This window comes from Echeneis naucrates, chromosome 16, assembly GCF_900963305.1.
Source record: "Echeneis naucrates chromosome 16, fEcheNa1.1, whole genome shotgun sequence".
In the NCBI taxonomy this organism is placed as follows: Eukaryota; Metazoa; Chordata; class Actinopteri; order Carangiformes; family Echeneidae; genus Echeneis; species Echeneis naucrates.
The window spans coordinates 20,717,373-20,729,573 of NC_042526.1; the positions used below are offsets into that span (position 1 = coordinate 20,717,373).

Below are 12,201 nucleotides of genomic sequence, written 5' to 3' on the forward strand. Positions count from 1 at the left end.
GCTCCGGACACCAAGTGTCGACGGCTTCATTCGAAGTAAGCCTTTTCACGTTTCTCCCGGCCGCCGAAGGACAGAGCTTTACGGGTACGAGGGTGCACGCCCCCCTCCTCGTTCCTGTGGCCGGGTTGAACTCATCCCCATCCCAGCCAGATAGCCAGAGACTATTTTTGGGCTACCAGCCTGAAGTGTGAACTGAACGCTAAGATAATTCACCTGCTAAAACTCCTGTTTAACTGCTGTGAAAATAAAAGTCATTACCAACTGTTCCTGGGCTCTGGAGTGCTGCATTTGGGTTACATACACATCCGTCACAGTACAATCTGGCCACAAATGGACCCAGCACACTCTCCCTCCCCTCAAGCCCGCTTGGAGCAGGTGGAGGGAATGCTCCAGCACCACGAGGCTCAGATGGCCTCCAATGCAGCGGAGGCTAGGCAGACATCGTCAGCGTTGGAGCAAGCGCTAACATCGCTAGCTAACCAGGTACAACAGTTAGCAGCTTCCCTGTCTTCACCGGCGGCTCCCGCTCCAGCCCCTCCAGCTCCAGCTCCTCCGCTGGGCTCCGCTCCTCAGCCCCGGGTGGGTACCCCGGAATGCTATTCGGGGGACCCCGAGGGCTGCAACCCTTTCCTAACGAACTGCTCCATTCTGTTCGCTCTGCAGCCCCACACCTTCGCCTCAGAGGCAGCGAAGGTAGCCTTCACCGTTAATCATCTAACTGGCCAACCCCGCCTTTGGGGAACGGCAGAGTGGGAGAGAGGCACGACTGCATGCTCCTCATTCCAGGCATTTGCTACAGAGCTACGTAAAGTTTTCGGACCTGTTCCGTTGGGACCTGATACCACTGGAGGACTCATGGGCCTGAGACAGGGGGCTCAGACCGTGGCAGATTATGCTATTGACTTTCAGACCCGGGCTCGCCTCAATGGCTGGAATGCTGCTGCCCAGTGTGACGCCTTCCTCCATGGACTAGCACCGTACATCAAGGACGAGTTGGTTTTGTTTGACCTACCCTCCTCCCTTGATGGCCTCATCGAATTGACTTCCAGGTTGGACAGGCGCATCCAGGCGAGGAGAAGGGAGGTATGCCAGGCAGGGGTGGATCGCCAGCCGTCTGTCCGTCTGCGGGGGGCCCCAGCCCCCTCCAACCAATCCTCAGGGACTCTTTCCGGGGGGGGGCTGAACCCATGTAGGTGGGACGTACCAGCCTAACGCTGGAGTAGCGAGAGCGACGACGCCAAGGGAACCTCTGTCTCTACTGCGGCCAAGCTGGATACTTCATCTCCCGTTGCCCAGCAAAAGGAAGGGCTCAGCAGTGAACAGGGGGGTCCTGCTGAGCCAAACCCAAGACTCTCCCCCTAACTGACGACCCCTGTTCCATGTCCGGCTGCTGTTGGCAGGGGGCTCTCAAACCCTCGCCACCTTCATTGACTCTGGAGCCGACAGTCACCCATTAGACCACGCCCATCCACATGCTCCTGTCTGGTAACCACCATGAGACTATACAGTTTCATGTCCTGAAGTCACCACGTCTCCCGCTGATCCTCGGCTACCCCTGGCTCCATCGTCACAACCCCCACATCGACTGGTCAACAGGGTCCATTCTGGGTTGGAGCTCCTTATGCCATCAGGTCTGCCTAAAACAAGCAGCAGCACCTCAGCCAGCGGCCAGCTCCAATCCTCCTCCAGACCTGTCCGGGGTGCCCTCTGAATACCACGACTTCAGGGAGGTATTCAACAAGGCCAAGGCGACCTCCCTGCCCCCTCATCGGCCATACGACTGTGCCATTGACCTCCTGCCTGGCACCTCACCCCCCATGGGTTGCTTCGACTCTGTCTGCACCTGAAAGAGAAGCCATGGATCTGTACATCAATGATGCCTTGGCTGCCGTTATCATCCGTCCCTCCTCCTCACCTGCTGGTGCTGGATTCTTCTTCATCGAAAAGAAAGACAAGTCCCTGAGGCCCTGCATCGACTACAGGGGCCTGAATGACATCACCATCAAGAATTGTTACCCCCTGCCCCTCATCGCCTCCGCCTTCGAGTTGCTTCAGGGGGCCACGATCTTCACCAAGCTGGATCTCCGCAACGCCTATAACCTGGTCCAAATCCGGGAGGGGGACGAGTGGAAGACGGCTTTCAACATGCCCTCTGGACATTACGAGTACCTGGTAATGCCTTTTGGCCTCCAACATCTGCTGGAGAATTCTTTGTTCGTGAAAGCTGAAAAATGTGAGTTCCACGCCACCACCATCTCATTCCTGGGGTACATCATTGGCTTAGGTAGCATGGAGATGGACCCCACCAAGGTCTCTACCATCACCTCCTGGTCCGTCCCTGAGTCCCGGAAACAGCTGCAACGGTTTCTGGGTTTCGCCAACTTCTACCGGAGGTTCATCCGAGGGTGCGGTACCGTGGCCACACCCATCACCGCTCTCACCTCCTCCAAGGTTCCCTTCTGCTGGTCCCAGGCAGCGGAGGAGGCGTTCCAGAACCTCAAGGCCCGGTTCATGTCTTCCCCCATCCTCCTGGTTCCCGACCCCAAGAGACAGTTTGTGGTGGAGGTGGACGCCTCTGATGTGGGGGTGGGAGCCGTTCTCTCTCAGCGGTCTGCGGAGGACAAGAAACTGCACCCCTGCACCTTTTTCTCCCGTCAACTGTCCCCGGCCAAAATAAATTATGACATTGGGAACCAAGAACTATTGGCAGTAAAGCTGGCACTGGAGGAATGGCGCCACTGGCTGAAGGGAACTAAGCTGCCCTTTTTGATCTGGACCGACCATAAAAACCTAGAGTGCATCCGTTCAGCCAAGAGACTTAACTCCCGGCAAGCCCGGTGGTCATTATTCTTCACCAGATTCAACTTTTCCCTGTCCTATCGGCCAGGCTCCCGCAACGTCAAGCCAGACGCCCTGCCAAACCCCACCAAAATATACATCAAAACATGCGGCTCGATAGGGAACTAAAAAAAAAAAAAAAAAACACCACAAAACTTCACCACCAACACTTTTTTTCTCAGTCAGCTAGTTTTCTCATACCTGCATGTAGAAATGTCATTCAAACTTTAAAACGGAGGAAAACCTGTACTTTTCCAAAAATACCAACAAATCTTTTTTACAAAATGGAATTGAACAGCACCTCTTAGTGGCCAAAAGAAGTCTTGGTTGCAAAAACATCAAAAAAGTTATAAGGGATTAATTGGTTGCGGCTTATGGTTGGCCAGATGATGCTCTGGTACTTGCCCTGGAGAAACAGTTATGAAGATCAACGGTTTTGCCAGGTATTTACGGAACATGAGCACCTGTATAGTCCGAAGGCACTCCCGCCACACCACTGTGTATCCAGGCACCTATAACCTTCTAGCTTGCCTCCGCTGTCCAAGAGCCATCCCAGGTAAATGAGTGGGCGAACCTCCTGTTTTTAGGGATAAAAACAGTGAATAAAAAATGTTTTTTTCCCCCTGTCACGGATCATCTCGGCTGTGTGAGGACACTTCCTGAAGGAAATGCGTCGCTAAGAAAAATTAAACCATCTGGAAATATTAAATAAAACCAGACGGTCTGTTTTTTGGATAGTTTTCATGTGTAGACGAGGATAAATGTTTTTATTGGTGATAACATTGATCAAAAACTGAACGTCAAATCACCTTGAAGTTGGATTAAAACAAAATGCGCTCCTCCAGCCCGAGACCCAGGAGATCATGTTGAAAATGTTACAACAGAGGATTTCTACTTTGGAATCAAAGATTGATGCCCTTTCATCAAGGATGGATGAACTTGTGGAGCGAGTACAGCAACAACTGGAAACAGAATATAACCCAGCAGTCTGCTAATAGCATTGAATGCATCAACCTCACAAAGGGAAATGAGAGTACTGAGCCTTGGCACAGGCAAGGTGCCAGGCCAAAAGGCAAAACAAGTAATACAAGAACTGTAATTACCTCAACACCAGTAAACTCAGATGCTAACTCCAGGCCTCATATCAGAAAAACAGACAGATGGAAGCTTTGTATTTACCAGGCTATTCAGTTTAAACACCTGGCTCGCAAAAAATGCTTTTCAGTTGGGATAAATTCTATTGACAATTTTAACTTTTTCTGAAATCACAGGGAATATTTCAGACCAAATAGCACAGAGCTGAATTGGACTGGGGCCAACATCTTAACTCAAAACTATCACCTTTCTCTCCTGCACCCAACCTTATTTTTTGCCAACCTTGAGCTGAGCCTCTGAAAAGCGCTCAGGAGCAATGCAGACGGAACAAGCTGAGGACATCGACAACTTGGCTAAATCAATACACTATGCACAAGCTGAAATGGACATAGGCCAAACCCCCTCTGGTGTGAAGCCTTCTGGTAATCACCCGGTAGCCTCCACTGAAATGCAGACCTTAGAGAAACGTAAACAACCAGAGCATCAATGCCCAGCCATGTCCACTGGGCATGATAAGATGGGTGCTGCTGAAATGACTCATAGACAAGCACTCTACCCAGGATCTCCTATACACCCATCACCATCCCCACCCAAGCACATGAAGTGCAGTGCACCTCCACACCCTCTCCCTCTGTGTGCAGAAGGAGCTCTTAAGCATCAACCTCTTAGTTCATATTCTCAGCTGGCAAATACTGATGGCAGCTGCAGGGGACAATTATACGATTACAGTATTCTATGATATTCTGAGGGTCCCCGCAATAGAAAGGGTAATGACAGTAGTTTTGAGAAAATGTTGGGACCCAGTAAGCCTATGTCATTCTCTATTCCTGTATTGACAAGAAATAGAAGACAAGCGTATCGATCATACAGGGTAAACCAGTCAAATCTCCTACCAGTACGACTACAGCCTCAGATTTCCCCCATGGATCAGAGCTCCCCAACTCTTACAGCAAAACTAGCGCTCCTAAATATCAGATCTCTTTCAAACAAATCATTCTCAATTAATTATCTCATTTGCACACACAAACTTGATTTTGTATTCATTTTAACTGAGATCGTTAGATCAAGCAAACAGTGCTACTACTCTCATCAAATCAGCTCCCCCAAATTTCAGTTTTTTGATTGCTATCAGAACAAACAAAAGAGGTGGGGGGATAGCCACAATTTTCAAGACATCCTTTCAGTGCAATCAGTCATTATTTGGTGACTTTACTTCATTTGAATATCTGTGTGCATACATTGTCTTCTCCTCAGATTTAATTACTGACTATTTACAGGCCTCCAAAACATTCAGTTAAAGTCTTTCTTGAAGAATTAGTTGAACTGCTATCTGTCATTTGCATAGTTTGACTGTCTTATTATATCAGGGGAGCTAAACCTGCATGTGGACAATCCTGGAAACAATTATGCCAAGGAATTAATTGCAGTAATCGATACTTTCTCCCTAATACAGCATGTACAGGGGCCAACACACTCTCAAGGCCATACCCTCGACCTTGTTATCACAAAGGGTCTCAATGTCTCCACACTTAAAGACCTGGCGTTATCCAATCATTTCTGCGTGTTCTTTGATATGTCTATGGCCCCACATACTCAGAACAGATCTATGCTGGTAAAAAGGAGAATCATAAATGACCATGATGGTCTTTTTGAGCAAGCACTTTCACAGACATCACCCTAACTGTCAGACTCGGTAGAAGACTTATTGGATCACTTTAATGCAAAAATGCAAAAATGGCAAACATTATGGGTGACATTGCTCCATTAAATCCATTGTAAATGTATCACTGCTGTCTGGCACTTTTCCTAAGTCACTGAAAACAGCTGTTGTAAAGCCACTGCTCAAGAAGAATAACCTGGATGCCTCCATGCTAAACAATTACAGGCCCATATACAAGCTACCTTTTATAGGCAAAATTATTGAAAAAGTAGTAACCACCTTCCTAACATCAAATGGGTGTTTTGATTAGTCTGGTTTTCGGGCAAATCACAGCACTGAAACCGCTCTCATTAAGGTTTTCAATGACATATGCATCAACATAGATTCAGGTAAAACATTAATCCTACTGCTACTGGACCTTAGGGCAGCATTTGACACTGTTGATCATAATATTTTACTACACAGACTAGAACACTGGGTTGGATTTACAGGCATATTTATCAACTGGCTCAAATCATATCTATAAGAAAGGAGCTTCTTTGTTGCCATCGGCAACTGTACCTCAACACCCATGTCCTTGACCTGTGGTGTTCCACAGGGCCCGATCTTGGGGCCACTATTATTTAACCTCTATATGCTCCCACTTGGACAAATCATTCAAAATAATTTGATTTCATATCATTGCTATGCAGATGACACACAAATTTACTTAGCTCTATCCCCAAGCTACTATAGTCCCCTTGAATCTCTGTGTCAGTGTATAGAACAAATCAACACCTGGATGTTCCACAATTTTCTCCAGCTGAACAAAGAAAAAACTGAAGTAATTATATTTGGAAAAAAGGAGGAAAGACTTAAGGTTGCCACTCTCCTTGACACAAAAGGATTGAAAGCAAAGGATACTGTGAAGAATCTTGATGTATTAATCGACAGTGATCTAAATTTCAATAGCCACATGGAAGTGATAACTAAATTAGCTTTTTACCATCCAAAAAATATTGCCAAACTTCGAGGGCTGATGTCAAAACATGATTTAGGAAAACTCATTCATGCATTTATCTCTAGCAGGGTAGATTACTGCCATGGAATTTTTACAGGCCTTCCTAAAAAGAATATCCAAAAGCTTCAGGTGATTCAAAACGCAGCAGCTAGAGTTCTCACAAAAACAAAAAGAGCAGATCACATTACTCCAATTCTTAAGTCCCTACACTGGCTTCCAGTAAGTAACAGAATTGACTTTAAAGCGCTACTACTTGTTTATAACTCAATAAAAGGAGCAGGACCTAAATACCTGTCAGACATGTTTCAGCTGTACACACCTGCTCGTTTTTCTTGTTAATTATTCTTTACTTTTTAAATGATTTGACCTCATTTTATGCTTTCTTTTTATGCATTTTTATTATTATTTTTTTTTTTTATTTACTCTTTGACTGTTGCCCATCTATGCTTTTCTTCTATTACTGTTTGGTTTTGTTTATGTAAAGCACATTGAATGACCTCTGTGTATGAAATACGCTATACAAATAAACTTCACTTGACTTGACTTGACATAAAAAGTAAACTTTTCAAACTATTCGCGCTCAAAGGAGGAGTCCAAATCACTTTTTTGTCAAAGCTAGAGTGGAGTGGGAGAAGCATGAAAATTTTTATCATTTTTATTTTTAACTTGAGCTCACAGCCAAACTGTAAAAAGTAGGCAAATAATTTTGGTCAGAATGTAGACACAGGTGTTGGGATTCATAAAATGCAACTTTGACAGGTGAGCTCTGCACAAAATTTTAACGGGGGGGCCCAGATTGCCAGCAACACCTATGTCTGTCCTAAATGAATGTAATATAATCAAAAGTTTTATTCTGAAGAATCTAACTCGGACTTTGCACTGAGCTTACTCGCTCATTTTAAGGAGTGTTCATTCATTCATTCAAATAAAGACTGTAAGAATCTGCAGGCTTTTCTGTCTCTTTCTGTGTTTTTGCTTTTTGGACAGGAGTTATGGTTTTCTCATAATTAACAGTAGTGCGGGACCTTATCATAAGCCACTTTCTGGGGAGATTTTGGCTGCTGAACAAAGCAAATTCTCAAATCACCGAGGCAACTGGATCAAACCCACTCCTCTTTGGAGCCACACTACTTTGTCATACTTTGTCACACAAATACAGTTCAAATTTAAACAGGTCACAAGACTTTGAACTTTGGTGGAAACAAAGCTTTTTGATAGGTACAGTTATTACACAATCACATTTCATGTTTTGTGAAAACGTCAGCCCTTCTTAGATGTTGGAATCATGTGAGTTGATGGTGGTTTAGGGTGTTAGCAAAAGGTGACATTAGCCTACACATGATCATTGGCTATTGTTGCAGTAGTGAAGACGGAAGCTGAGGCCATAAGATAAGCTCATCAATCAGCGTTATTGTCACCAGTGTTGCCAACATAGTGTCTTTGCCAATAGATTTAGCGATTTTCTGGTGTAGACTGACGTGAAAGCTTGCACTGCTCTGCAGCTCCCAACAAGCAGCAGCAGCAGTGGGTGCTGCCGTGAGCCCCAAAGCATCCAGATTGCAAATGAATCAAAGCTGATCCCACCCTAAATGTAAATGCAAAGTTTCACATTTGGTTTTTCTATATTCTAACATGAAATAATGCAGGACAAAATGTATTTCTCCTATGTAATGCAGCTTTCAACAAGGATTAATAAATGTCATGGAGTTATTCAGAAAAGTGATGGCCTGTTTCTATGGCAAAAAATAAGAAAGAATCAACAGAAAGAAGTTCATTTATAGCTCTAAATACATTTAAAATGTTTTTTACCCACTTTTTGTCACTCCCCTGGCGTTAGACTCTCTCCTACAGTGTCTATTACAATTACACTCCTATGATCAATAAATTATGCAAATTGATGATGGCAAATGATTGACTGACTTTCCTTACTGAGGAGCTAGCAACACTGATCATCGCACGTCTCTCCCAAATATATGGGCTTGGAGGGCCCCACTAAACATACTAGTAGGTTCAGTAGACTCATTTATTCACAAATTTTTTTCATTCGGACAGCATTGGTGGAGCCTGGTGGGGGCGGAAGACTGTTATGGGAATATGCTGTCATGTGATTGTCACAGTGGAAATATGCAATATGTTGTACATTCATTCACGATACAAAAGTGTGTTGTATATGAGCCCTTTATGACAACTGGGGGTGCTACAGTAACAATATAACAACAAGTATTCTCTCCAAAGCAGAATATGATCAGGTTGACTTTTGAAGACTGGAAAATGAATCATGATCACTAATGAGCCACCCCCCGAGGTGCTGCACAGGAAGTCTGCCACATCAAACAAGAGAGGCAGTACCTGACATAAATCTTCAGCACAATTCTCTCTCATGTCACCTCTTGTTCATTATTATTATAAAAAAGAATAAGTGCAAAGGTAAATGAATGAAACAATAAACAATAAGCTAATGCATTTGGCCTACATAAACTAGATGACATGTTAAATGAATAATAATCAGTTATGATCCTAAAAGTCAGTGAAAGCACGTGTTTGTTTACAGAATGCCGAATATCAGAAAGAAGAAGACAGGAGTCAAAAGATAATAAGTGTACCTGATGACTGACGGCCAATGTTATAGTTCCAACCCCATATTTAGAGCATGGTCAAGATTTGCAATTTTCAGATAATTCGATTTGGTGAGATCGAATAATCTTTGGCCTCCTTCTCCGCTAACATCCCTCATCACCATTCCATGTTCCTGCAACACCTGCTGCTCCCTTATCCTCATGAATTCCATACTACAGTATCATCTACATGAACTTCATGCTCTTTCATGTTCCTGCCTGCACCTGGATTGAATATCCCCCTCTCCTGCTCACATTTTCACCCTAATCTACCCAAGTTTGCCTCCCCCTGTGCCTCTCTCACTCTCTCACTCTCTCTCGCTCCCTCTCTCAACTCAACCAGTCGTGGCAGATGGATACCCCCACTCAGCCTGGTTCTGCCCGAGGTTTCTGCCTCTTAAAGGAAGTTTCTCCTTGCCACTGTCGCCAAGTCCTTGCTCATGGGGGATCTGTTGAGTCTCTTTAAATCATTTTATCAAGAGTTTGGTCTAGACCCGCTCTATATATATATAAAGTGCCTTGATGTAACTTTGTTATGATTTGGCGCTATATAAATAAATCTGATTTAATTTGAACTGAAAATATTTTACCCTTCTGAATGGAAAGAAAACTGATGTTGTAGAGCACTACGCTATGTACCACTCCCACTTTCATTTTCATTTGTCTCTGGTCTGCTTTGTGGGTCCAGTCTCTAGCTTCTGCCTAACACTCCAGTTATCTTACAGTAGGAAACTTCTGAAGCCATTAGTCCTGGATTTGTTCATTCAGTCCTTTAGTTGGTACAGGCCTCAGGATAGCAGTTTGATGTCTCTCTTGGGGTATTCTTGAAGGAGACTGGGGAGCAAATCAAGAACCTGCTGATGGGGTAACCCACCTGAACTATAAATACCATCTGAGCTACACTGCATGGTGTATTGCCACCCCAAAATGAATTTATATAAATATGGATCAATGGTGGAACATGTAGACTCAAGAATTACACAGAGTATCTGCCTGGAAAGCTATCACTTCATAATGACATATACTAGACACTGAGTTAAGATTGACAGTGTCAAAATGGTACTGACTGAGCTTTGGCTTCTTTGTACTCCTCGGTCTCAGAGTCTTCATCTTCAGAGTAGACCCCAGAGTTTCTGGCCCCTCCGAGCAGTCCTCTGGCAGCCAGCAGTCCTGCAGCATTACCGTATCCAGTATACTTGATGAACCTTGACACTGGATAGAAAATATGACTATAAATGTGACAACATTTTAACACATTTAAAGTAAAAAACGTCATTAAAACCATCATAGCAAGACTTTTGTTAAAACTTTTCATACCAACATAGGAGAGAGCATAAGATAAGCAAAGTAGCAAAGAGTGAAGCCGATTGGGAATGGATCTGGATTAACAACAATACAATGTAAAGCTCAAACTGTATGATAAAATAAGAAGAGGGCCTTTTCATGCTGTAACATACTAGCCAGTCACACATGGAGATGCTAGCCAAATGTCATTGAATACACGGTAGTGATGGCAATGGCATCGCAGTGAAACTGTGTTTCAGTTAATTATCTTTTGATTAGTTTTTGGATCGGGCCCTGCGGTTAACTTTGATATTAAAGTTATCATTCATCATGAATATCTTTCATACTAATAGTACATTTTTGATAGCCAATCACCAAACGATTAAAAAGATTTATAAATTTCACTGATTAAAAACATCAGTAAAAGACTAATCATAATGTTAAGACCTAGGTTAAAGTAAAACATGAATGTACTAACAAAATATTAGTTAAAACCCAGATTAACTACATTTGTCTTGAGATTGCTTTTAAAAACATTAACATTCTCCGCAGCCATGAGGTCCTCCAGCAGGCTCTTCCACAGACAAGTGCCATAATGATGGAAAGATGCCTCACCTTGGGCACATATTCTAACTTTGGGAATGATTAAGACCATTAAGACGTTTATAAAAAAAAAAAAAAAAATGGTGTAATGTGGGCCCGCCTTCTGCTCTGTGTCAGCACATGTGCAGCAGAACTTTGTAAAAGTTGTAGGCCTGAAATACTTTTTTTGGGAAGATCAGAGAGCAAGGCGTTATAGTAGTCAATACGACTGGAGATAAAAGCATGCCTTAGTGTCTCTGTGTTAACTCGGGAGAGAAACCGACGGACTCTGGCTATGTTTTTTAGATGATAAAATCCTGTTTAATGTTTAATGCTTAATGTGTGGAATAAATCTAAGCTCAGAGTCAAAAATAACGCTCAGGTTTTTAAGTTGAATTGATGGATTTAAGGACAATCCCTGCAGTTAAGATAAAAGTTTCTCTCTCTGAGCCTCAGCACCAATGATTAAAACTTCAGTTTTGTCCTGGTTGAGCTGTACAGAGTTTTGTGCCATCCAGGATTTGATGTCTAAAATACAATTTAAAGGGACATCAATTGGCCCTGTGTCATCAGGAGACATTTGTGTATCATCAGCATAACTGTGCAAGTTAATATCATGTCTGCTGATGACATAACCAAGAGGCAGCATGTACAGATTAAAAAGTATGGGACCTAAAATTGACCCTTGGGGGACACCACATTTAATTGAATGGGTCTTTGAAGAGCATGTATCCATATTTGCCAAGACATTTCTATTAGTGAGATAGGAAGTGAAACACTTAATAACAGTACCAGAGAGGCTAACCAGTTGTTGAAGTCTGTTTAAAAGAATAGGGTGATGTACTGTGTTGACGACAGCGCTTAGAGTAGTAGCAGGGCTGATAACTTGCATGAGTCCAGGTTACACCTGAGCTCGTTGACAATCTCTAGCAGGGCTGTTTCTGTACTGTGATTGCTCCTAAATCCAGACTGGTATTTTTCAAGCAGCAGGGAATGTGGGCATTTGAAGAGAAGAATTCAGTTTGATTTGATTTGGTCATATTGAATCAAATCATTCATTGCCCCTTACGTTTCCTTCTCACTGGAGTAAAGTCCTGTATGGGAGAAATCTGAACTGTGACACCCCA

At 43.7% G+C, this 12,201-nt stretch overlaps 1 protein-coding gene across 3 annotated transcripts in view; it reads right to left on the minus strand.

Moving 5' to 3' along the window:
- The window catches only part of ric8a (RIC8 guanine nucleotide exchange factor A), a 40,913-nt gene that overhangs the window by 2,523 nt on the left and 26,189 nt on the right, over positions 1-12,201 (minus strand). For all 3 annotated transcript variants that reach the window (XM_029523309.1, XM_029523308.1, XM_029523310.1), the window contains one exon: positions 10,276-10,420. In XM_029523309.1, coding sequence (XP_029379169.1) covers positions 10,276-10,420 — 145 coding nt within the window. The remainder of the gene's footprint in view (positions 1-10,275; positions 10,421-12,201) is intronic.